This window comes from Caretta caretta, chromosome 8 (genome assembly GCF_965140235.1).
Source record: "Caretta caretta isolate rCarCar2 chromosome 8, rCarCar1.hap1, whole genome shotgun sequence".
NCBI classification, from domain to species: domain Eukaryota; kingdom Metazoa; phylum Chordata; order Testudines; family Cheloniidae; genus Caretta; species Caretta caretta.
Window position 1 is genome coordinate 12,461,650 of NC_134213.1, and position 27,936 is coordinate 12,489,585.

Consider the following 27,936-nt stretch of genomic DNA (forward strand, 5'->3'; position numbering starts at 1 on the left):
CGCGGCTCCCAGGAAAGGGGAGCGAGTGAACCGCAGGCCTGGGGCGGCCCCCGAGCTCAGGGCGCCGGCGCCGGGCGGAGCGCGCTGAGTGTGACACGGCCGGCTGGGCCCGGAAGGAGCGGGGCGGGGGCCGAGGCCGCTGAGGGTCCGTGTCGGTGCCGGGCGGAGCGGGCAGTGGGGCGGCCTGGATCTCAGGTTCTTTACCAGCGGGTGAGTGGGCGGCGGGGGCGCCGCGAGGCACTTGGGCCGGGGCCCTTCACCTCCACGCCCTTCTCCACTGTTGTCTCCTGCTGTCTGATCCCTCTGTGTCGTCGTCCCCCCACCTTCCCCTTTGGACCCGCTGCCCCCCCCACCTGGACCCGCTGCCCCCCACCACCTTCCCCTTTGTAGCTGCTGCCCCTACCTTCCCCTCGATCCACTGCCCCTACGTGTGCACTCTGCTCCCCACCCTCCCCTCTGTAATCACTCCCCCCACGAATAGCTTGCCTGCTGTAACTGCTTCCCTAATCTGGACCCTCTGCCCCCCCTTCTCTGTTTCCCTATCCTCCTCTTTATACCCACTGTCCTCCATACCTTCCCCTCTGCCCCCCACCTTCCTCTCTGTACCCACTATCCCCTCTGTACCCTAACCACTGCCTCCCTCTATCTTCCTTTCTATATTCAGTGCCCCAATCTGTACCTTCCTCCCTGTCTTCCTCCTTCATCTCTGCCTGCTCATACTTTCTTCTTTTTACCCTCTTCCCCCTTCACTCCTTTGTGCCCTCAATGTTTTCCTTTCTGCCCCCACTTCAGTCTCTTCTCTTCCCCCCACTTAGTTCCTCCACTTGCCCCCACAACATCTTCTATTCTGCTCCTACTTGTCTACCCAAGATTTCACCCTCTCACCATATTTTTCTCTTTCCCACCTGTCCGCAGAGCTTTTCTCTCCATGTAAACTACTGTCTGCTCCTCTCCTTAGATCTTGTATTTTTCTTTCCTTCATTGATCCCCTTTAATAATAATGCTCTCTCTTTCTCGAGTACTATTTAGGTCTAGTTCTCACAGCCTAACTAGTTCATTCACTCAACATCCCTGTTAAGTAGATAAATAATTATTGTTGTCCTCAATTTAAAGACAAGAAAACTGAGACCCTAAGGCTATGTCTACATTATGCACCTTACAGTGGCACAGCTGTACTCCTGCAGCTGTGCCGCTGTAAGGTCTACCCTGTAGCTGTTCTATGCTGACTGGAGAGTGCTATCCCGCTGTGATAATTAAACCACGCCTAGCGGGTGGCGATAACTATGATTGTGGGAGAGTGTCTCCCACCGACAGCTCTGTCCACACTGGTGCTTCTGTCGGTGAAACTTATGTTGGTCAGGGAGGTTTATTTTTCACACCCTTGACCTACAAAAGATTTTCTGACAAAAGTGCTAATGTAGACACAGCTCAAGTGACTTGCCCTAGGTCACAGCGTGAGTTACTGCTGGAGCTGTGGATAGACGTCCTGACTCCTAGGCCTGTGCTTCAGCCACTAGACTGTGCTGCCCTCATTCTGTTTGTGTGTGTGCACATGCACCATTAAAGTAATAGTTTGTTCATAAAATGTTATTTTCTAACACCTCTCTCATGCTGGGTAGATAACTCATTGAATTAAATGATTAAGTGCAACTGTTGTCTCTTCTGTCACGGAAGCTCACATCAGATGATGGGATGGGGAACATATAGTGATGGGCTGTTGGAGATTAGAGCCAGCGGAAAACAGACAGATCATTAGAAGGAAGGTGCTGTATCCCTTGTATGTTCAGGGCTTTTGAAAAGGGGGGAAACACACTGGCCACCCAGTGCAAAGATTAGGACAGTCTGTAATAGGAGGATTTTGCTTAATATAAATTCAGTGTAGTTTCCAGAGAATTAACAATGCACTTATGAAATATATTTGTTATAATGATAACACCTGTATGCTCTGTGCAGGATCATAGCTGCAATATGGTAAGTGCTATCCAATTACAGTCTTTGATTCTGCAAGTGTTTCTGTGCAGGTGAACTCACCGTCAAGTCATGACTGGGTCTTCCTCTATTGACCCATGAGTTGGATAATCCCACCCACACACAGTCTGTCATAGAAGAGCCATCCATGGTCCTTCCCCCCAAAAAACTTAAAGTATATTTTTAAAGAACTGAGTAACAAGAATTCTTTTTTTTTGAGGTTTATCATGTTATTTTTTGTTAGCTAGTGTGGTTTTAAACTCATAGGTGCCATCCACATTAGGGAAATGACCAATTTCTGATAATGGTTTTCAGCAATTGATATCCTCTTCCCTCCTCAGTCTTCCTTCAGTTGGTGTTGAAAACACTTTTAACTGCTTGCATAGATAGGACAAAAATGCTTTCAACCAGTGCTGAAAGGTGAGAGAGGTGGTCTCAGCCATGCTTTTTGTAGTGGTGTTGAGAACTATTTCCTGATTGGAGAGGAAAATATGTCTCAACTGAATATCTGCAGTAGTTTGGTCTACATTTAAATATCGGCCATTAGCATTTTGTCAATATTTAATTTACACAGCTGTTACTTAAAAACTGTTTAAATGGTACTGTAGGCATAAGTGTTTTGGACAAGTTCACTGGAACTATAGTGATCTAGTAGGAGTCCCTATTAATTGGAGTTCATGAATTGGAGTTCAGGCATGGTTTTCAATAAGCCCTGTTAAAAACACTGCACATCAGGCATGGAAGATTCCTATTAGGATTTCATAAGCTATTACCAGCAGGACAGTGGGGTGGGAGGAGGTATTGTTTCATATTCTCTGTGTGTATATAAAGTCTGCTGCAGTTTCCACGGTAAACATCTGATGAAGTGAGCTGTAGCTCACGAAAGCTCATGCTCAAATAAATTGGTTAGTCTCTAAGGTGCCACAAGTACTCCTTTTCTTTTTGCGAATACAGACTAACACGGCTGTTCCTCTGAAACCTGTCATAAGCTAGGAAGTGAGAACTCAAGTTTTGTGTCACCTGGCATGGCTCATACTAGAGAGCTTTTTTTTTTGTTTGTTTTGGGTTTTTTTTGAAGGACTCTATTGGGAAAATATTAGTAATTTAAATAAAGTATCACAATTTATAGAGTTGTGTTTTTTTTTAAATTGCAACTAGAGATGACAGCTCTTACAAATGAAAAATACTGATATTTTATCAGATACACTATATAAGAAAGGATATTTTATTGCAAATCAGTGTTTTCATTCATAAAAACCTATCAAGATTGTTGCTTATTTTATTATGTTAACAATGTTCATTCAGTCTGTTCAAAGGAGTTTCTTGGTACTGTGAAATTCTGACAAAATATTGGCTACCTATTAAGGACTAGGAAACATATATACAAATAAAAAGAGTCAGGAGCAGTTGGAAGGACAGGCCCAGTGCAAAGGATTGTGTAATCACACACAACTGCTGTTTGGCTTGGCCGGCTGTTTACTGAAAGAAAATACCTTCAGTTTCTTAAGTCTTTTTTAAATAGCAGATATGCGGCAATTTATGTTTTCCTACCCTTGCTTTTGTATTGTCAGACTAATAATAAAAAATGCATCTCTCTTACTGGAAACACTAAGAGATAACAGCTATGAGTAGTAGAAGGTGATGTGAATATGACTCTTTCAGCAATCTGATGGTCCAGCTGAAATGTATTTAATACATTTTAGTGGACTCTTACATCTCCACATTATTTAAGTTATTTTGTCTGAGAAGTGTGTGACCACCTCCCTTTTGTAAACAGAATTGGAATTCATTACCACGTCATCCAAAATAGCTAAATGACTCTGAAAACTGTGAGTCAGAATCCCTGTAGTGATGATTCATTACTCTCCCTCTCTTCACATACCTGTCTTTGATGGAATTTACTTTATTTTCCTTTCTCTTCATTATTGGAAAAGCATTCCAAAGAAAGGGCTTTCTAAGGAATAGAGATACTCCTTGTGCTTATCTTGATTGCATTCATCTGTAAGAGTACTATTTGGCAATTCCTTTTCAGTGCTGGATTGTATTTCTCTTTGATGTTGATGGTCTTCTATACAGCATCAGTAAGTATTCATTTCCAGTTTACAAACTTTTTGAATTTATCTGCTACGGTGAATCTTGTTTTAGCGTGGCATGTTGTATTGATTTGTTCGGAACATTCAGTTAGTAAAAATAATAAAAATATATTATCACAGCTAAGAGAAAAAAGGTTCGTATCTATTCAAATTCCTAGGTAAACTTTTTTTCATGTAAGAAAAGGAGTTATTGCAATAGGCCGTGCAGTCTATTTTTACTTTCAAAATATGACCTGAAAACAGGTTTTGTTACTTGGATCATTTCAGTTATAGTGTATTTATTGTCCTTGAGGATCTAATAGAACTTCTATATCACCATTTTCACAGTCTTATTTTTTTGATTTATTGTTTCAAACAAAGCTAAAGATTATGCTATGCCTAGAATGCAAGATTATAGAAAGAGCTGTTGATTGTATGCCTATATAATGCCTCTTTAAACAAAAGCTAAACATTGTGATTGTTTTGTATCTGATATTTACATGGCAAGGATGTGTAAACTTGTTAAAACTTCCTAAATAAATAGTGTAAAAAAAAATACTTAGCACATCCTGCAGCATTATCTTCCTTTGTTTACTGAAGCACATAGTTACAGAGCTATATTGATAATAAATCATTTTTGAGGTTTCACAAATATTTACAAGAAAGTCATTCAAATGCATAAAAATCTGTTACTTATTTCATTTTTGAAGTAGCTCCCTTTCCCCCTGCCTCAGAGGTATTCCTGAGGTGACTTATTGGACCAAAATATGGATTCCAGTTGTTTTTTAAATGATCTGTACTACAGCAGATGTATATCATAACTTCAAATAAGGAGTTTTGTTAAGGATATTGATTTTTCCCCCCCATTGGTAAGACTTTATGAAATTAGATCAAATCTGCAATGACATTTGCGTACAGCCTTAAAGTAGACTTTAAACACTTGTTTCTAGAAGACTATGTTCCTGGAATTATTGAAGTTCAGAGTACACTGGTTAAAGTGCAGTCGTGTTGGATAGAGACCTGATTTGCTAAGCTTTTGTTAGCAGTCTCTCCAGGCCCTGTGGAATGCACTTTTCAGTTTATGTAAAGGGCATTTTACTTGAATAAAACCAGTCATTTTTTACTAGTTATGCTTTTTGTGTTGTAAAGTAATAGTATGTTAAATTTAAAAAAAGAACACAATCCACTATCCTAACAAAACGTATTTAAAATTGCAAATTAACAACATATTAAAAAGAACAACCACTATATTAACTATCTTGGAAAGCGTAACAGAATTTATTTTTATCTGTAACAAATGTATAGTGGTAGAGGGAAAGAAAATGTTCTCTTTTCTGATCTATCTCCTGACAGGTAAGGAATGATAGAGTTACAATGATTCTGTTTGATAACTCTTTCTTATTAGGAATCTTCCATCTTAAGAGGTTGTTCAAGCTTTACCCAAACTTATAGCATCCAATTCTACTTCACCTTAAGTAGAAGATCGCCTCCAGTAAGAAATGGTTTTTGTTGATCAGTTAAATGACTGCCTAAGGCTCCAGATAACTTACAAAATCAAGCTCAGGGTGAAATAATGATGTAATGTTAGTCACAGTTGAGACATACGTGGAACTGATAACCATATGTTAGGAATTCTGATGTGATTCAATAAAATTATTTCTGTTTTCTTGTTAAGGAGGGCATGGGTCAATAAATTAAATTGATTTTTATTGAAACAGCCAGTATCAAAAAATCATGTCACAAACCAACGGAAATCTGTTTGCTGTCAAAACCAGCCAAACAGCGCATCCCCAAAAAACAACAGCCCATGCTTTCAAATTGCCTTGAAAAGAATTAAAGCTATATCATTTAAAAGAACTCTAAAACAGACAGGCTTTGCCTTCCTTGTGGTTTGTAGGCAAATGGCTGCCATGCTTGTGGATGTTCATATTTTCTGGTGCTTTTGGTGGAGTCATGCCAGTTTAAATGGATGTCTACAGCAAGACCTTTGCTTGTTTCATTTGTTTTGTAGTGGCCAGACTTCAGCATGTTAGTTGCAACATAATTGTTTCATAGCAAATGTAAAGATAAGTCGTTTAATTCGTAGATTTGAAGCTCAGAGTAAAATTATGCAGTTTCTTTTCTAAGTGGTAACAGTACATTTAACACTCCCATCCAAATATTTTAATGTTCCCTTCTAAAATAACTGTCAAGCTATTTTTCCTTTAATAGAATTATTTAACTTTCAGTGTTGTCAGGTGTTATTACTGTCAATTTTTGTTGGTGTATTTTTGAGTTATTTGGACATGTCCTATTTTAAAACCACAAATCTTTTGACTAATCTAAGATTCTTTCATTGCACTAGAGAAGCTAATTTTGTATTTTACTTTGATAGTGATTTAACCATTAATGCTCTAATTTCAGCTGTATACACTGAATAACCCTCTCTCATTTTAATAGCATATTTAAATCTTGCATGTTACAGTTTTTAATAGTGCATAAAGAAAATCTTTGGAGTTTTTTATTGTTGTCCACAAGTATTGTAAACATAAAAGGATCATTTCAGTTTAACGTAACTAGGCTTTAAGAAGTTATTTTCACTTCAGTAATTTGAGCAGTTCTGTTGCATCACACCCTTTGCACTGATTTGTACGTTACTTGAGTAGATCATTTTTCTAAGCCACATAGAGGCTTTTCCTGATTGGTATTTTGTTCGAGCAATAAACAAATCTGCTGACGTGTATGTTCTGCGTTTGCATGTTCCTGACCTTTGCTTTTGAGACATGTAAGTGACAGTTGTATTCATAGTGTTGTGTGACTTAGTGTTCATGTGGTGATACTTTTTATTCCTTAGTCATTCTTCATTGATCAACTCTGTTTCCAGTAACTCATGATGTGAATGAGGAATCTTCATGGCTAACCCTAATCTTTCCCATTTTTGGGGGGATGGGACAGCAAGTGTGCACTGGATGGATCATAACTTTACTTCAAGACTCAAACTAAAATATTCTTTTCCTTTTTTTCTCATGCTCTGTTCCTGGGATAGGTCTGGTCCCTTATGGCAACACTTTCTCACCTAGGGCTAGTAATTTATTGTTTCAAGCTACTAAGTTATTACTTTTTTCTCACCATTGTAACAAAGGTGGGTTTGTAGGTTTTGGCCTGTGTCGAGCTGTGCTTCATCCAGTTTGTACTATATTACTGATGCAAAGCTGCTCTAAAGCCAGCTCACCCAGCCACTAGAAGATCACCAGTGTTGGAAGATCCTCAGGTGGCATTGGAAACTGCAGCTAGTATGAGGGGCGGGGTGGGATGAGGCTTTGCCAAAGGAAAGAGGACATGGCCAGGGTGCCTTGGCAATTGATACTTGGCACTAAGTACCTTATGCTTGCAAAACGTTGTCCAAACAATAACTCAGAACACCCCCAGGGGTAAGTAAGTATACTTATCTCCATTTTAAAGATTGGGAAATTGAGATAAAGAGGTTAAGCAAGTTGCCCATGGCAGAGCAGTGAGTCAATGGCAGTGATATTTGTACATCACAAATACCGCTTCAGAAGTGATGTACATTTCAGCTCTGTGCAAAATGAATGCTGACTTGCTCAGATGAGCATTCAGCATCCATCACTAGTGGGTACATGGAGAGGCTATTGTTGTATGGGGGTTGTCCATGAATGGATGTCTGTGCCTTCTTGCTGTCACTTAATTCTTATTTACCAGAAGAAGAGGGTCTAAACCAAGACCATTCTAGTTGTATTTTATTGGCCAAGAAAAACATATTTGTACGCTTCCAGGATCTGATGTTTGAGTGTTTCTCCCTGAGAAGGCAAGTGAAACTTTAAAACTTGATGATTGACTTACGCAGCAGAGAGCCCCGTATAATTAGCTATTCTATAGGAAAAAATATATTTTCTTCCTTTTGGACATGGAGCTGGACAAAAAACTACCAGCAAATAGAAAATTCACCCGGAAATGCATGGTTAGGAGAACAGAAACTATTCACGGTCTCCCACCTCTCAAGAAAGTGCCCTAGCTACTTGGCTTTGGGATATTGTAGTGTATGTCTCTTTCAGTCTCTCCTGTTGAAGTTATTTCACTTTGTATACATAATTAAATAGTCACTGGAGTAGGGACTTTAACTTGATGATTAGGGTACTCACCTAGGATGAAGGAGATCCAAGTTCAAGAGTAATTCTCTCTTTCTAGCCCAATGATTTTTATCATCATTCATAGTAATTCATAATGACTATTCACTAGTCTGCCTTTATGAAGTCCCATTATGAATGACAAGAAATCGTATAGAACATGGGAATGACTATAGCCTGGTGGTTCAGGTACCATCACTATACTGGAAAGGCAATTCACTCAACTCTGGTGATTAGGACAAGACAGACAATGCACTGACCCATCGAGAGTATTTATCCCTTTAAATTTATATGCTAAAATTCCATATGAAATATTCAGTTAAATAACTCTCAGTGGTTCTACACAGACCCATTTTAAAATAAATTAATTTGTACCACCATTGCTAAGACTTCCATTTTTTCCCATCAAAATACAGAGGAAGAATGGTGAGTGTTAGCAGTATGGCGATCTGGGTTCTTTTCCCCATCTCTGCAACAAACTTGCTGTGTGACCTTGGACAAGTCACTTAATGCCTGTCCATGCTTTAGTTTCCCCACCTGTAAAATATATGGATGTTGTGAGTCTAAATTCATTGTTTGTAAAGTGCTTTGAAATTTTCCAATGGAAGCAAAAGGCGCTATGGAAGTGCAGATTATATTTTGAAATTTAAGGCTAAATTATTCTTTGTCTGATTTATTTTAAAAAAGGATTTTATTACATTTTTACAAATTATGGAAAGCTCGCTCCTAGAAGAGCTTCTTGAGTGCTGCATGGCACCCCTTCCTCATCTCAGTGTCTTAGTATGCTGTCTGTGCAATAGTCTTAACTCCTGTTGGTTGTGAGAATAATAGAATGGGACCAAGACTTGAACTGGATCTATCATGTGGCAGTATACTCTATGGGGCACCAAGCCAGTCCTGGAGTTATTTTAATGCAAGTTTATAAATCTTGTTAAATAAGGTGTTTAACAGTAATGCTGAAAGACCCTTAATTTATAACTCATTAAAAAGATATCTTCATTTCAAAATAAATATTTAAAACTAATGTCTCAGATTTCTGGGTTTAAAGTTCCACTTCTATAAATAAATTCTCTGTGAATACAAACTGTAATCTATACTCATTAGACTCTGATAGCATTCTCTTATAAGGCTGCTTCACCTGAGTACACTGCTTCCAACAGTACATCATATTCCGGCAGTCCTTGCTGTAACAATCATTCTTTAACACATTCAAAATGTTTAGCTCTCCAGCTAAGTGTTCAGGGGTAAACTATATTAAGCAAAGCTCAGATCAAACTAAGTGCCAGATGATTGATAACTGAATACCATAAAATGAATCTATCTACTGATCCATGCGATATTGCTCTTCGTTCTTTCATCCAGTACTTTGGATTCCGCATAATTCAAACAGATGTTTTACAGTGTTTTTTATATTTCGATAGTGCTTAAATACATTTCTCTTTATTTCTTTCAGACCCCTTAAGATTCGGATATGTCCTTCATATTTGATTGGATTTACAGTGGTTTCAGTAGTGTACTGCAGTTTTTAGGTAAGTTTTTATGCTGCTCTATTACAGTGTTTTTGATTTACCTTTACACCCTTAAAACATAGTACTAGTTAAACAGCAGCATTTATTTTGGTGTAAATGAAATTACATTCAAATTAAAGATGGAAAATATTAAGCAGAGTTATTCACTTAACAGCACTGAGTCCTTACTGTACCCTTCATCCATCCCTCTGTTTATCTCATTCACGTCCTTTAAGGGTATGTCTACACTACGGAATAAGGTCGAATTTATAGAAGTCGGTTTTTTAGAAATCGGTTTTATAAATTCGAGTGTGTGTGTCCCCACAGAAAATGCTCTAAGTGCATTAAGTGCATTAACTCGGCGGAGCGCTTCCACAGTACCGAGGCAAGCGTCGACTTCCGGAGCGTTGCACTGTGGGTAGCTATCCCACAGTTCCCGCAGTCTCCGCTGCCCATTGGAATTCTGGGTTGAGATCCCAATGCCTGATGGGGCTAAAACATTGTCGCGGGTGGTTCTGGGTACATATCGTCAGCCTCCCGTTCCCTCCCTCCCCCCGTGAAAGCAAGGGCAGACAATCATTTCGCGCCTTTTTTCCTGAGTTACCTGTGCAGACGCCATACCACAGCAAGCATGGAGCCCGCTCAGGTAACCGTCACCCTATGTCTCCTGGGTGCTGGCAGACGCGGTACGGCTTTGCTGCACAGTAGCAGTAACCCCTTGCCTTCTGGCAGCAGACGGTGCAATACGACTGGTAGTCGTCCTCATCGTGTCCGAGGTGCTCCTGGCCGCGTCGGCTGGGAGCGCCTGGGCAGACATGGGCGCAGGGACTACATTTGGAGTGACTTGACCAGGTCATTCTCTTTAGTCCTGCAGTCAGTCCTATTGAACCGTCTTATGGTGAGCAGGCAGGCGATACGGACTGCTAGCAGTCGTACTGTACCATCTTCTGCCAGGCAGGCAAGAGATGAGGATTGCTAGCAGTCGTATTGCACCATCTTCTGCCAGGCAGGCAAGAGATGGGGATGGCTAGCAGGCGTACTGTACCATCTTCTGCCGAGCAGCCATGAGATGTGGATGGCATGCAGTCCTTCTGCACCGTCTGCTGCCAGCCAAAGATGTAAAAGATAGATGGAGTGGGTCAAAACAAGAAATAGACCAGATTTGTTTTGTACTCATTTGCCTCCTCCCCTGTCTAGGGGACTCATTCCTCTAGGTCACACTGCAGTCACTCACAGAGAAGGTGCAGCGAGGTAAATCTAGCCATGTATCAATCAGAGGCCAGGCTAACCTCCTTGTTCCAATAACAACGATAACTTAGGTGCACCATTTCTTATTGGAACCCTCCGTGCAGTCCTGCCTGAAATACTCCTTGATGTACAGGCACCCCCTTTGTTGATTTTAGCTCCCTGAAGCCAACCCTGTAAGCCGTGTCGTCAGTCGCCCCTCCCTCCGTCAGAGCAACGGCAGACAATCGTTCCGCGCCTTTTTTCTGTGCGGACGCCATACCACGGCAAGCATGGAGCCCGCTCAGCTCACTTTGGCAATTAGGAGCACATTAACCACCACACGCATTATTCAGCAGTATATGCAGCACCAGAACATGGCAACGCGATATCGGGCGAGGAGGCGACGTCAGCGCGGTCCCGTGAGTGATCAGGACATGGACACAGATTTCTCTGAAAGCATGGGCCCTGACAATGCATGCATCATGGTGCTAATGGGGCAGGTTCATGCTGTGGAACGCCGATTCTGGGCTCGGGAAACAAGCACAGACTGGTGGGACCGCATAGTGTTGCAGGTCTGGGACGATTCCCAGTGGCTACGAAACTTTCGCATGCGTAAGGGCACTTTCATGGAACTTTGTGACTTGCTTTCCCCTGTCCTGAAGCGCATGAATACCAAGATGAGAGCAGCCCTCACAGTTGAGAAGCGAGTGGCGATAGCCCTGTGGAAGCTTGCAACGCCAGACAGCTACCGGTCAGTTGGGAATCAATTTGGAGTGGGCAAATCTACTGTGGGGGCTGCTGTGATGCAAGTAGCCCACGCAATCAAAGATCTGCTGATATCAAGGGTAGTGACCCTGGGAAATGTGCAGGTCATAGTGGATGGCTTTGCTGCAATGGGATTCCCTAACTGTGGTGGGGCTATAGATGGAACCCATATCCCTATCTTGGCACCGGAGCACCAAGCCGCCGAGTACATAAACCGCAAGGGGTACTTTTCGATAGTGCTGCAAGCTCTGGTGGATCACAAGGGACGTTTCACCAACATCAACGTGGGATGGCCGGGAAAGGTGCATGATGCTCGCATCTTCAGGAACTCTGGTCTGTTTCAAAAGCTGCAGGAAGGGACTTTATTCCCAGACCAGAAAATAACTGTTGGGGATGTTGAAATGCCTATATGTATCCTTGGGGACCCAGCCTACCCCTTAATGCCATGGCTCATGAAGCCGTACACAGGCAGCCTGGACAGTGGTCAGGAGCTGTTCAACTACAGGCTGAGCAAGTGCAGAATGGTGGTAGAATGTGCATTTGGACGTTTAAAGGCGCGCTGGCGCAGTTTATTGACTCGCTTAGACCTCAGCGAAACCAATATTCCCACTGTTATTACTGCTTGCTGTGTGCTCCACAATATCTGTGAGAGTAAGGGGGAGACGTTTATGGCGGGGTGGGAGGTTGAGGCAAATCGCCTGGCTGCTGGTTACGCGCAGCCAGACACCAGGGCGGTTAGAAGAGCACAGGAGGGCGCGGTACGCATCAGAGAAGCTTTGAAAAACAGTTTCATGACTGGCCAGGCTACAGTGTGAAAGTTCTGTTTGTTTCTCCTTGATGAACCCCCCCGCCCCTTGGTTCACTCTACTTCCCTGTAAGCTAACCACCCTCCCCTCCTCCCTTTAATCATTGCTTGCAGAGCCAATAAAGTCATTGCTGCTTCACAGTCATGCATTCGTTATTCATTCATCACACAAATAGGGGGATGACTACCAAGGTATCCCAGGAGGGGTGGTGGAGGAGGGAAGGAAAATGCCACACAGCACTTTAAGCACAGCACTTTAAAAGTTTACAACTTTAAAATTTATTGAATGACAGCCTTCTTTTTTTTGGGCAATCCTCTGTGGGGGAATGGCTGGTTGGCCGGAGGCCTCCCCACCGTGTTCTTGGGCGTCTGGGTGTGGAGGCTATGGAACTTGGGGAGGAGGGCGGTTGGTTACAGAGGGGCTGCAGTGGCAGTCTGTGCTCCAGCTGCCTTTGCTGCAGCTCAACCATACACTGGAGCATACTGGTTTGGTCCTGCAGCAGCCTCAGCATTGAATCCTGCCTCCTCTCATCACGCTGCCGCCACATTTGAGCTTCAGCCCTGTCTTCAGCCCGCCACTTACTCTCTTCAGCCCGCCACTTACTCTCTTCAGCCCTCCACCTCTCCTCCCGGTCATTTTGTGCTTTCCTGCACTCTGACATTATTTGCCTCCACGCATTCGTCTGTGCTCTGTCAGTGTGGGAGGACAGCATGAGCTCGGAGAACATTTCATCGCGAGTGCGTTTTTTTTTCTTTCTAAGCTTCACTAGCCTCTGGGAAGGAGAAGATCCTGTGATCATTGAAACACATGCAGCTGGTGGAGAAAAAAAAAGGGACAGCGGTATTTAAAAAGACACATTTTATAAAACAGTGGCTACACTCTTTCAGGGTAAACCTTGAAAGTTAACATTACATACATAGCACATGTGCTTTCGTTACAAGGTCGCATTTTGCCTCCTCCCACCGCGTGAACGGATTTTGGTTGAATGCCAGCAAACATACACTGCAATGCTTTGTTCTACAGTGATTCCCCAGTACGTGTTGCTGGCCTGGAGTGGTAAAGTGTCCTACCATGAAGGACGAAATAAGGCTGCCCTCCCCAGAAACCTTTTGCAAAGGCAGAACCGCAAATGCCAGGGCAAAGTAATCCTTTCACATGCTTGCTTTTAAACCATGTATAGCATTTTAAAAGGTACACTCACCAGAGGTCCCTTCTCCGCCTGCTGAGTCCAGGAGGCAGCCTTGGGTGGGTTCGGGGGGTACTGGCTCCAGGTCTAGGGTGAGAAACAGTTCCTGGCTGTCGGGAAAACCGGTTTCTCCGCTTGCTTGCTGTGAGCTATCTACAACCTCCTCCTCATCATCTTCTTCGTCCCCAAAACCTACTTCTGTATTGCCTCCATCTCCATTGAAGGAGTCAAACAACACGGCTGGGGTAGTGGTGGCTGAACCCCCTAAAATGGCATGCAGCTCATCATAGAAGCGGCATGTTTGGGGCTCTGACCCAGAGCGGCCGTTCGCCTCTCTGGTTTTCTGGTAGGCTTGCCTCAGCTCCTTCAGTTTCACGCGGCACTGCTTCGGGTCCCTGTTATGGCCTCTGTCCTTCATGCCCTGGGAGATTTTCAGAAAGGTTTTGGCATTTCGAAAACTGGAACGGAGTTCTGATAGCACGGATTCCTCTCCCCAAACAGCGATCAGATCCCGTACCTCCCGTTCAGTCCATGCTGGAGCTCTTTTGCGATTCTGGGACTCCATCATGGTCACCTCTGCTGATGAGCTCTGCATGGTCACCTGCAGCTTGCCACGCTGGCCAAACAGGAAATGAGATTCAAAAGTTCGCGGTTCTTTTCCTGTCTACCTGGCCAGTGCATCTGAGTTGAGAGCGCTGTCCAGAGCGGTCAGAATGGAGCACTCTGGGATAGCTCCCGGAGGCCAATACCATCGAATTGTGTCCACAGTACCCCAAATTCGAGCCGGCAACGTCGATTTAAGCGCTAATCCACTTGTCAGGGGTGGAGTAAGGAAATCGATTTTAAGAGCCCTTTAAGTCGAAATAAAGGGCTTCATTGTGTGGACGGGTGCAGGTTTAAATCGATTTAACGCTGCTAAATTCGATCTAAAGTCCTAGTGTAGACCAGGGCTAAGTCTAGAGAAAATGTTTGTTTGTTTTGTTTTGTTAGAGTGGGGCCTGTGTAGGCCTAGAGGGGAGTGGTTGTGTTGCCTGTGGCTGGTGGAGTGAGGGAGCTGATCCCTGGCAGGCATAGACCCAGCTTCCTCACACTAAATGCAGGTGGTAGTGAGGTGCCTCACAACCCTGTGTACCTCGGGAAGCATCACTGTAATATGAACACAATGGGCTTGACTTTCCGCTTGCACTAGATTTATACTGGTGTAGCTCCATTCACTTCTGTGGAGTTACTCCTTATTCTCACGAGTGCAAGAGGGGAGAACTGGGCCCAGTGATTTGACTTTATACCTAATTATCATTTTATCATTTGTATTATGGTATCACCTGGAGGCCTCTTTCAGGATCTGGGCTCAATTGTGGCCTTGTACAATGATAGAGGGCCAGATTCTGACACCCTTACTCATGTTGAACAGTACTTTACTCCATGAGCAGTATCTGTGAAGTCAGTGGCCATACTAAGTTAGGTGTTACTAGAATCAGATGAAGGTCATCGGAAGGGCCCGTAGTATGAAAACAACACCTAACCAAAAGTGTTTCAAGCCAGGTTAATACAAGATGCAATATGTGAGCTTATCCTCATATCCCTTTCCTTGTCCTGTCTGTTGAGAGCTAACAGTAAGGGGACACAGGGTTACACAGTCCAGTAATGTGTATGATTTACAGGTTTTATGTATTTTATGAAATAAATAATAGAAGATATTAATGAATCACGCCAAGTCACCCGCCTAGTCATTATCAGTTAGATGTTTAAACTTCCTCACTGTATGTTAGACCCTTGGCCAGCTATCTGAGTGTTAGCCAGTGAAATTTTAACTAAGTGGAATAACCTCTTATCTCTCCCACTTTATTTAATCTATCAGTGATTGCTACACATTTGAAAACTTCCCCGCTTCCACCCCACCCCCACATTCCTCCAAGGATATTTCTAGTGAGAAAGATAGTAAAGACCAAAGTGCCAGGGAAAATGTTTCTTGACGTGTCCTTATATGTACCCTAAGAGCAACTTGCTTCCGCTTTTCCTACTCTTGCTCAAAGATTTTTTTTCTTTTTTTAATTAAAAAATGGGACTACATTGTCATGATTAAACAGAGTTATCTAATAAATTAGGAGCCCTTGGTTTTACTGTTACTAATATATTATTAGCCTGAAGTGGATTATAACATTTTATAAATCATAAAAGAAAAATGCCCATGAAGAGATTTCTGGGCAGGATTTTTTTTCTGTATATTGTGATTTTTGCTGTACTTTATAGTTGCAGTACCAATTGAGCACTTCGTGTTGTTATGGAAAACCCAACAAAAATTGTATTAAAGTACTGAGCAGTAGTGGCAACATTTTGTCCATAATGTACCTATACTTAGAAATTTATAGCTCTGCAGTACAAATAGGTACCGTATATACTCATTTATAAGCCAAATTTTTTTAGTAAAAAAGGGAAGCACCAGAGAAAGGGGTCGGCTTATGAACGGGTACAGAGCAGGAGAGGTGGGACACAGCCCCTCCCCCAACAGAGGGAGCAAGGAGAGGCAGCACAGGCAGCGGGGCCAGAGTCTCTCCACTTCTGGCCACAAAGCAGCTGCAGCTCTGGGGCTGGCAGGCTGCGGCTGTGCTGCTCGGCCCCGCCCCCCCCGGAGCAGGCTGTGGCCGCGCTGCCCAGCCTGCCGGAGCAACTCCAGCCGGGCCAGGGACATCTTCCCCTGGCCCTCCCCAGATAAACTGGGAAGGGATGGGATGGGGAGAGTGTGGGAGTCCCGGGCTAGGGGTGGGGTCATGTGGAGGGTGGTCACAGGGGTTACTCCCCTGACCCTCAGCTTCTCCCCCCAAAATTATTTCCCCACAGTTGCTGTCCCGGCCTGTCGGGGTAAGCAGCTGGTGCACTGGGACACTTTATTTACTTAGGTTTACCTCCGTGCCTGCGGACACTCGAGGTAAACAAACCATCTCGACCCGCCAGTGGCTTATCCTGGTGACCGGGGAGCCAAAGTTTGCTGACTCCTGAATTATAGGGTCGGCTTATGAATGGGTCATAAAAATTTTCCATTTTTACTTCTCCATTTTGGGGGGGGGTCGGCTTATAAATGAACCGGCTTATGATGGAGTATATATGGTACTTGTTTGAAATAGTTAGACAATATCTTGGCCCAGGAATGAGGTGGTGTTTGTTCTTAGAAAATTTGAAGGGAGTACATTTAGCTGTTTTTCCAGAGAAAGAGGTGCCAAAAAACTAGAGCCATCCTACAAGTTATCTTCTACGTAATGAATTCACTTGTTCCCAAACTTCCTGAAGGGAGGACATATGCACCTCTTCTCTGGTGAATATTGAGCAATGTAAGAACTTGTCAGACGACCTTTGATTTCTTTGTAGATGGTGATATCTTGTTACTTTACTCAGTAACTTAACAGATAACTAGGATAATTTGAAAGTACCAAGAGCTGAATTTTGAAGTCAGATGTGCTGTATCAGAAGAAGAAACCAATTTTTTAAAATGGGCTTTATAAACACATTATGTTTTTAATTCACATACTATTAATATTCATGATCTTGGCACAAGAGAACACACATTCAGGCATCAGATAACATACCTGTAGTATTAAAAGAATACCAGTTCCATTCTTCTGATTCTGTTAGAGAATTGCAGCCTTCTCTGTCAAGGTTATAAATGTTCCTTGTTGGAATGTGATTCTAGAGATTACAGTTTAAAAGCAGAGAAGGTAAGTAAGTAATATCAGGATAAAGGTTAACAGGGTAGATGTTTGTATGTATGTGGAATGCCGTAGTGTCTCAGAAGTGGTCTAATTCAGAATTCAAATGAAAGATTCATTATTAAAAAACCCTCACTAAACAAAAGCAAAGATCAGAAAAAGTCTGGTCACTAATTCAGCCTTCATCGGATATGATGTGAGCAGGATCTCTTCTTTATCAAAAGCCTTCATAAGTAACCTAAGACACAAGCAGTGTGCTGTCTGGCCCATTTTTAGAAATACACAAATACATAGACTTTTTTTCTCTTTTCTCGAACACGTGAACCAAGCAATTGGAAATATAAATAATATACAACTTTTGACAGTTGTATTATAATACACAGTTAAGCATAATTAATGCAGAGAAACTAAGCTGGTGAACTTTAATAGCACAGTATTAATTGTATAATCCAATAATTTACTACATGAACTATTTCTGTATCTTCATAAAGTTGTAAAATAAATATTTCCTTAATTGTATATCACATTGCCAAGTGTGATGGCATCATGTAATGAAAGATCCTAGCATACAGTGGGCACCACACAGAAAACCCAACACTTACTTCACTGGAGTAGTTTCCTTGTTTATTCCTTGTATGCAGAATAAGTAATAGAAATGCAGTGGTAAATTTAGCTATCTCAAGTAATGCTGATTTGTTTTTCGTAATGGCACCCACTTTAACACTGCATTTTTTTGTATTTGTGTATGAATTTCAAACTTCAGGAACATGTAACAGCCTAATTTTATTTTAAAATATACGTTTATCTTGCTGAAATTAATACTTCACGCTTCCTTCTTATACCATTTTTATGATCATTAAACTTTGTTCCGCGCTAACGGAAAACTAATGGCTGTGTGGCTGGCAGTGACAATTGACAAAATGTATTGAACACAATGGCCAGGTCACAGTTCTTCAAAGGAGGGAAGGGAACGCCCTTAAAACAGTTACAGTCAAAGCAGATTCTATGTTCTACAGGTCTTCAAAGCAGGCGGTGACTTGCAACCTGACATTAGTTTTAAGATTACTGCATTCTTAGCATTGAACAGTTTGCAGAAGCAGAGAATGGCTCTGACCCAGGAATCTCTGTTGGGGGAGGTAGTGTTATAAATTAAGAGAATTGCCCTTTGATAATCTCAATTTATTATTTTAAAATGTCTTACTTTTTAACCCTTCTCTCCTCCCCTCTAGTTATTGTTTATACTGGAGACATAAAACACGATGAAATTAAAAGGGAAATTTTGTTTTTACAAAGATTATTAATGAAACGTAAAACTTCTAATCTGTATTATTAAAGCATTATCACATGACAAGAAATGTTTCACCAATGCATTATACACTGTTGATGGCACAACCTTGCAACTCTCCTGAGGCATAGATGAATGTCTTAGTCAGGCGAGGCTTGTCATGTCTTCAAGCTCTATTGATCACCAAATGTAACTGAATATGTGTAGAGTTAAAAACAACAAATGATATTTAAAACCAATTTTCCCCTTTACTTATCTGCCAAAACAATTTCCTTTGCAACAGTTTTAGACAGAGAAGAAAGTTGAGGAAAACATCCCCTGCTTAGTCTGAGGGTGATACCTTGGGCTTTCAGCATAGGCAAGGTCCCACAGGATATGGAAGAATCCTCTGCTTAAGAATAGCTGAAAATACTATTGCTAATCTTCTGTTACATGTCATAATTTAAATTTGTATTTCTTTGGTCGTACTGTATTTTATCGTTATAATATTACGATATAAAATCAATGTATTCAGTGAACCCTTTTTTTTAAAACAGGACTGTATAAGAAATCTGGTAAACTAGTATTTCTTGGATTGGACAATGCTGGGAAAACTACCCTGCTGCACATGCTCAAAGATGACAGACTGGGACAACATGTCCCTACATTACATCCCAGTAAGTCAACACCTCCAGTTCTTTAACACTACAAACAGTGCCTTAAATCTGTCTCATGTGCCACATTCTTCATAGTGTGTTCACTAATATTACAAAAACTACATTTGGTGTAATGAAATTCAATATGGGTTACTTAAAAATCTTAGACATGGAGTGAGCACATTAGCAGGGGCTGAGAGTGCGGATCATGGGAGATGGAGTACCTTGCTTTGTTCAACAGCTGCCTCTCCAGCTAGTTGCAGAAATGGCATTAACAGCCTCTGCAGGAATGCTGTTTGGTTTTCTTTGGCCAAAAGGGTGTTGACTGTGACTTACAAGGGTAGCTTTGTAAGAGGGGACTTCAACCCCAGATGCAAAATGGACTAATAGGTCAACGAGGACCCAAAGGACTCTTGGGAGGAAGAGGGGAAGGAGACAGAGTGAACAATATTTTAGATATTTTGCTTATGTGGGCTACATAGCGTTACACACTCAAGATCCCTGCAATGTGGCATTAGTGAAGTAAAAAAAAACTGATTATTGGGCCTAGCCCCATACTACTTATTCAGGAAATATTCCCATTGAAGAGAGTAAGAAATGGGAGAAGAAAATTCTTCAGGACAACAGAAGACAAAAAGTGAAACTTGCTTTATAACGTCACTGTAAGAATCAGTAACTAGGACTGACAGCTTCTTGTTTGTATTAATTAATGAAGACAGTATATGGAATATTGGTGCCAGAGGGCTGAGAACCTGGAGGGTTTGGTGTTCAAACTCTGCTGAGCCAACTTAGGGCCTGCTCCAAAACTCATTGAAAATGGTGGAAAGACTCCCATTAACTTCAGTGGGCTTTGGATCAGATGCTTGTCACTTGACATCAGGCAGGTTGTGATGGTGTGGAGCACACCTTGGTCATCCCAGCATAAAATTGGATAAAATTGAACTTGATGGAAACTAGATACTAAATCAAGCTATTTCAGGTATATAAAGATGGAAGCCAAATTTGTCGGGATAAATAATGTAAAGAGAATTTCTCTCTATTACTTTGCTGAACATTTTGTATGTGCCTTAATACTTAGTAATGTTTGTTCATTATACAAACATATTACACGTGCCATAGGTCTCTTTCAAAATCACTTTGCTCTGGTTTGCTTATTGAATAATAATATAATAAAGCACCTTTCATTGGTTTGAGAGACAATAAAAATCTGTCTTCAGAAGCCTACTAAGTATTCTGTATTATATGCTCTTCAGAAACAGAGAACATACAAATTTTATGTATTTTTAGCCTCGGAAGAGCTGACTATTGCTGGTATGACTTTTACCACTTTTGATCTGGGTGGACATGCTCAAGGTAAGATAGTGACTCAACTGGCTCAATTTGTTCTTGTTGTAACTATATTGACTTCAGTGCCAATAATTGTAACCTTTATTTGATTCATATCAAACAAATGACCATGCTACAAATATTATTCTTTCAGGCTTTTTTTTTTTTTTTTTTGCCAATATAGAAAACATTTCCTGATCTGCTGTCTCTCTCTACCATTCATTGCACCCTAATATAAAATTGGATGGGAGCAACATACAGCTGAAGTAGAGGACGAAGCCGTTGATTGATGTGACCATTAGAAAAACCAAATAAAAAAAAATCAAAACAAAAAATCTCACCCTGATATTTACCAGTAGCCTTTATGGTTTAAACTTACATTTCCTGATGTAAGTCTATAGAAAAGGTAAACTGCAGTGTATCTATGCACATGTGGAATTGATCTATCGGAGCACTAATAAATCTTCCATCCCTTCTACTGCTAAATTGGACTGAAAGTCCAATACAGTTTATAAAAAATTTCAAATTCTTCAGATCATCATAATCCATTTGACTGCTAAATAATACACTAAGCCACAGGCTTTTAGAGCTGTACTTGTGGATATGAACAGTTTTTCTCCTGGTTCAAATAGTAAAGGGTTCCTTTTTTGCCTCATTATTTCAAGTTTGTCAAGCAGGAAAGGTTGTCCTAAAGATTGATTTTAAACTTTTAAAAATAGAACTGGCTGCCCTTTTAAAGATTCTGCTATTTAATGAAATCCTGTGCATTACTCTGAATTTTGGGACAATTTCCTGTTGCTGTTAATTTATAATGCTCTTTGTTAGCTCGCAGAGTGTGGAAAAATTATCTGCCTGCCATCAATGGCATTGTGTTTCTGGTGGACTGTGCTGATCATGAAAGATTGACTGAATCAAAAGAAGAACTTGATGTAAGTAAATAAATTGGATTTTAAAAAAAATGAACTAATGTTCTCAGTACCAGAAAATGGGCACTCTGCCACCCAACGGGTTCAGGCAATGTCTTCTTTTTTTTTCTCTCTCCATTCTTCACCCCAAGTACAGTTGCTGTTTGCTGCTAGTTCCCTCTCCTTTCATACAAGGATACATATTCTCATTGAACTCCTCTTTTTTTTTTTCCTCCCCTTCATAGTCGCTAATGACAGATGAAACTGTTGCAAATGTGCCTATCCTAATTCTTGGTAACAAGATTGACAGACCTGAAGCCATCAGTGAAGAGAGGTTACGAGAGATGTTTGGTTTGTATGGCCAAACAACAGGAAAGGTAATGCTTGTTTTCTTGTTAGAGAGTTTGCTTTCCCTGTACTCTAGAGTGAGCGTTCTTTTGCATCACTTCTTTCCAGCTACACACACAAATTGTCTACTTTAGTATTCATAGATTTAAAAAAAGTAATATGTGCAAAATAAAGTCTCTAACTTCTGGATTAGGTATAGTTCTACTAATAATTTATTAATTGTTTTCAGGGTCATCTTTGCTCAGAGAAAGAGAATCACACTTAAACTACCCTGTTAGAGTGCTTATAGCTTCCTGTAAAATACTTTGAGTGAGCAAGTCTTTAAAGGTAGTTGTTCAGATTAGAACTCTGTTAGGAGATTTGATAAAGTTTGGTAGGCACTGATCTTTCCGATTTGTAGTGCAGGTTCATAGAGTGATACAATATGAAAATATTAGTCCAAGGTTTAGAAATGAGATGCTGAACTCCACTACACTACTGTGGAAATCTTGATTGGTAGTTTATAAAAAAGTTCTTACTAATACCTGTAGCAAATAAAGTAGGTTTTACATCTGAATCATTGTGCTATTTGAACTCTCTATTTTTAATTAAATGTAAATCTAGCACACTCAATTTATAACAGATGTTCAGTTGCAGGGGATTAAAAACAAGTTTCTCCAATATCCTTCATGCTTGTAATGTAGATTTTTTTCTAGAGTAGCCATGTGAAATTCAATATATTTTTCTGTGAAAGAACAAGAACCACCTTTGGCTTGTAACACAGCATTTGGGTGATAATGGGCATTATCAGGTATATGGAGAGAAAAGGTGGAGAGAGTTACAATTCTACAGCTGTGTGTATCATGAGGTTATGTTTTAGTGCTAGTGTAGCCTATGCATGGGCACAGGTAGGGTTAAGTGCTAGACAGATTTCTCCACACTGAGCAGTAGTAAATATCAAGTCCCTTGTGCATTCTGTCCCTCATTCAGAAGTGCACAGGGTAAAAGAGTGTGTCTGTGATGTGGGATCCTTATTGTAGAATCATGGAAATGTAGAGCTGGAAGGGACCTTGAGAGATCATCAAGTCCAGTCCCCGCCGCTTAGGCAGGACAAAGTAACCCTAGACCGTCCCTGACAGGTGTTTGTCCAACCTTTCTTAAAAACCTCCAACCATGTGGATTCCACCTTCCCTTGGAAGCCTATTCCAGAGCTTAATTACTCTTATTGTTAGAAAGTTTTCCCTAATATCTAACCTAAATCTCCTTTGCTGCAGATAAAGCCCATTATTTCTTGTTCTACTGTCAGTGGACATGGAGAACAATGATGGTTGGATTCTCCCGTTTTCTCTGCCCTCCTTATCACTTTTTTATCTTGCTCTTATTTTCATAATACTCATACCTATGTTGTGCAGGTTCAAACACAAAATGCAGTACAGGCAAAAGTGTCTTCAAATTAGTAGTAACGGGTTTTGTTATTGCTATTCCTTGGCCTTGGACAACAGTCAGCATGACCTGAGGTCAGTCTTACCATGAGTGGCAAATGCCCTTCTTATCTAATTGCAAAATGAATAATGCCAGGGCATAGAGAAACCCCTAGTGGGAGTTTTCAAAAATCGTCTTGGTTTAAAAACCTCCTTTTTGACCATGCTTGCTCTTGCATTCTTGTTGCATGTACTTCATCCCCTCTGAATATAACAGATAGAAATGATAGAATGCACAGTATATTTCAGAAAGGGACTTTATTCTTGGTAACTTCAGGTTAATTTTTCAAATTTCTAGTATTTAAAACAAATTAGTTAATAACATTTTTTGTAGAAAGAACCCATTTGTTCATACTATTGCAATTTGAAATACTTTTGATCTCTTACTTCCAGGGCAATGTATCTCTGAAAGAATTGAATGCCAGACCACTGGAAGTCTTTATGTGCAGCGTGCTAAAGAGACAAGGCTATGGAGAAGGATTCCGCTGGATGGCACAATACATTGATTGACACCAAAATCACATCAGTACATTCTGTCCTATGTCTGAATATGAAGTCTGCTCATTATTTGATCACTCAGTGTACATAACTTAAACTCAGTAGACTGTTCGGTTACAAAAGCAAATGTTTTTTAGATTATTAAATCAACTATACTAAACTGCAAGTCTGAGGATTGAAAACTGATTTTAAGCAAGTTTGTAAGACTGAATATCATAACATGTTAGCTTTCAAATCCCATAACACAACATTCTTTTGAAATTTATAACTTGACAATAGTCTCCTGCACCATTTTTTGACAGAGTGACTTTCCAGTACAGTACGTTTGAACGCACTTTTTAACAGCTAAAAACTTGAGCCATGTGAACGACATTTAATGCTCATCATGTTAAATTTTTTATGTACTTTTTTGAAACTGGTTTTATAAATTTAGAATATATAACCACCTCTCAAGGAACAATAAATAATTAGCTTATTGATAATTGCATGAAGCCTTACAGCTTTCAATAATACACTTTCTTATGCAACGTCATGCAATAAAACTAAATCCAGTTTTTGGCATCTTAGAGGGGAAATGTTTCATTTTAATGTGTCTTAGCTAGTGAGGATGTCTGAAGATCTGAATATGTGGGATATTTGCCTGAACCATAGGAGGCACAAAGTAGTTTCAGTGAACTTTAGAGAATTATAAGGTTTTCAAACTACCTGACTGCATTTCTGTTAGGATTTTGCATTAATAGTGGCATAATCTAATCAGATGCCCCATAACCACTAATCTGTAATTTAAAAAAAATTCACATTAAATTAATCAATTAGTGCCTACACAATTCTTGCACTAAAAGCAAAAGTTAGCCCATTTTATTGGTCTCATGAATTAAAATGAACTTGTAAGCTGGCACAGGAAGTTCACGTTTCCTTGAAGAACTGGAAAAAAAAAAATTGCATGAAATAATATACTCCTAGTTAAATAGACTTTAGCTGTGCCAGAGGAGTTGATTCTGAATAACTGTTAATTCCCAGAAAGGCGTTTGCCCATGTTACCTTTGGAAACTCATGCCATCCCTCGCCCAACTGGATGTGAGGTTAGCCTCTATTTCTTCTTTTCAAGGATTTTTTTGGACAGTTTTGCTATGTTGGAAAAGTGTACGTTATGCCTTGGAATCTGAGGTGGCTTATTACTGGGATAAAGTTTTAGTATCACAAAGATTTGTGTGCTGACATTTGACTGTTCCTTTTCCCCTTCCTCTGCATGCATTACTTCTTTGGGAAGGAATGAAGATTATCTTCTAAGATGGAAAGTGTTGGAGCACATGTTAACTTGTTGTTGTTAGTTGGTGCTTACTTTTGAATCGTGGTTTGTGTTTGTGTGGTGTAGGATGTCACATTCTGTAGCCTTTATCTGAGCCTAGTTACAGCAGGTGTGCTGTTATTTTACATATATCTGAAAAAAGGGATGGAATAGATTTCAAACCTGGAGTCCTCTTTTTGTGATGTTGTTCAGTGGAGGTTTTGCCTAAGAGATTAAGGACAGATATACAGTTCTTAGTATTTAAGGCTGATTTCCAGGAAAGGTTGGGGCTGCTACCCTCATGACTATATAAGCTCTCTCTTTGGGAATATATGTGGATCTTGGTGTCCAATATTCCTGGTATATTGATAATGTATGTCTGGAATTCATTGTTTTCTTCTTGTTGTCCCATTGGGTTTGACTTCCAGATGCAGGGTATACAAGATCACAGTGGATAGATGGGAGCTACCCTTTCCCCTGATCTGAACTTGAATGATAGAATATTGATAAACATATCTCCACAATCCTGAATTGTGCATCTGAATAAGAGGAATGATTGAGAACCTTGAAGTTAATGTTTATAACTCTCGTTTGCTGTTCTGCAGATTCTGTCTTCATATTAAGCCTTTTTCTAAGTCAAAGTCATTTGTGGGTGGTGAGGTCTAAGCAGTAAGTGAAGGTAACAGATAGCTTAAATATCAGATGTAATGCAACCTAAAAGTGACTCAAATGTTGGTGACCCCCCAAAAATTATCTATCTACTATAGAATACTGTGTCTGGGTTGCATAAACCAAACGTTTTAGGTAAGAAATGGCCTCTTATCAGAGTTAGGGCATCATGCAGGACCTACCACAGATATATTTAGAAGACATGCTTTTCTTCAGATATTTCTGATGGTCATTATGATGCTGAGAATAACTAAATCAACTGATAGTGTAAATATTAAAAAATAATTCTTGCAGCCAGGTGGCACAATGCTCATATGGGAGACTTGGGATTCTTGTTGCATGTGCTTATGGAGATGACCTGTTTTCCCCCTCCTCAGAATAGGCCATGCTTGCAGTTCACTTCTGCTGGCTAATCCATTAGGGTGGGCATTGAAACAGATGTTGTGTGCTCTTCAGCTGGTATTCCAAGCAGCTTGTGACAGTGGCAACAAGGAAAGTGGTGGTAGTGTTGAGAATAAAAACGGAGGTGATAATCTTTAAAAGTGTGTATTAAGAGTAATTTTTAGTGTTTTGGAAATATGCAGATTTCATGCTTGATACTATAAGATGCTGGTTTAAACTGTGGTCGTAACAAGGGCGTGCAATAAATTGTACCTATACATCTTGGTACTTACATGGCCCCCATCATGGTAGTATCTGAGCATCTCTCAAGTATTTAAATAAAGAAATAACAATTTCTCTCTCACTTCCTTTCCAGCCTGTAGAAGAAATACCTTGATTAATTAATTTATAGGGTTTATTTGTTATTGATTGTGTATATGAATGGGTGTATTGTGTGTCTGTGTGAAGAAATTACTGAAGGAAAGTGAAGTTACTGAAATGAGTTTGGCATTTCTGGAGGAGACTAGTTTCTAAAGTGGTTCGTCTGTGGTCATTTGTATTTTTGTGGGAGTGGGTTTCATTGTCTAGGTCCAGCTCCTGTGAAAGTTTTTTTGCTTTCCTGAGTATCCAGCTACGCAGCTTCCAGTTTAAACTTTACAGTAACTTAAAAAATATATGCTGAAAAAACAAAGCTTGTCATTAGTAAAGGTGTATTTGTGAAATGTCTCCAACCTATTTTTATACCACAACAGTTTCTTAGAGTTTGTGGGCACAGACTCCATATATTTCAGTAACTGCTGCTGAGATTGTGACCTGTGCATTACAATCATTTAATATTTCCACTTGTGAATTGTTTAACATTTATTTTGCCTGGATTACGCTTTCATTCTCGGATACACTGTATAACCTCAAGATTTGAGGTATAATTTTATCTCTATCCTGGCCTGTTAAATTATTTTTTAGCACAAATAAATAATAGAATCATAAAAGTTAGAGATGGCAAAAGTCTATTAAGTCATATGGTTCATTCTCCTTCCACTGCAGGATTGTTCCCTAAAGTATATTGTCTAGTGCTATACTCAGTGTTCAGGTATTGTCCGTGATGTGCCAAAGATGACATATGGCATCCATTGGAATATAATACCTGCATGTTTGTGAGTTTTAATATTATATATTTGCCATATTGTATTTTAATAATCAGAGATTAACATAAGGTATTTTACATTTACTTATTTATGTCTTGAGCCAGCTCAGCAAAACGTAAGGTGCTGTGTATCTTCAACCCAAGTGAATTTGCAGATCTGCGTGTAGTGGGAAATACTCCAGCCTCTTCTCTTGTTACTGTACATTCACAAAGGATTTGGTTGGTACTCTCTAAAGTCCAATATTTCCGCACAGTCCCACTTCCTTAGATTTAGTGTAAATATAAGTCCCCAATTATGGACTTATAGAGCTGCATAAAAATGGGAAGTCCACTGGCTCACTGTGGAAAGACTTAACTTCTAACTTATTTGCACTTAGATAAACCACTTTTTGCACTAGTATCTCAGTGTGGAATTAACTTTTTCTGTTATGGAATGTGAGTGCTGTAAATGTTTTTAAAAATATAATTTATATAATGAACTTTCAGTTTATGTATTTCTGCAGAAGGATAGTTATAGATTAAAATGTTCTTAAACGGTCAATGTGCTGTTTTTTTAATCATGGTTATGTTATCCCATCATGTGCTTTAAATTTAAATGTCAGGATAGCAAAATAAAATTCTGACCTGGACTTCGAAGAAA

The 27,936-nt window shown here is 40.4% G+C and overlaps 1 protein-coding gene across 2 annotated transcripts; it reads left to right on the plus strand.

Annotated features, from left to right (window-relative positions):
* Window positions 1–58: 58 nt before the first annotated feature.
* On the plus strand, window positions 59–27,936 carry SAR1B (secretion associated Ras related GTPase 1B). Of its 2 annotated transcripts, XM_048861858.2 has the most exons (8): window positions 97–210; window positions 4,001–4,049; window positions 9,618–9,693; window positions 19,179–19,298; window positions 20,565–20,630; window positions 21,429–21,532; window positions 21,754–21,885; window positions 23,710–27,936. In XM_048861858.2, exons 3-8 carry the CDS (start codon window positions 9,636–9,638, stop codon window positions 23,824–23,826), a joined length of 597 nt encoding a protein of 198 aa, XP_048717815.1. In that variant the 5' UTR covers window positions 97–210; window positions 4,001–4,049; window positions 9,618–9,635; the 3' UTR covers window positions 23,827–27,936. The 2 variants fall into 2 exon arrangements, with proteins under 2 accessions (XP_048717814.1, XP_048717815.1); XM_048861857.2 differs by lacking the exon at window positions 4,001–4,049 and having other exon boundaries at window positions 59–210.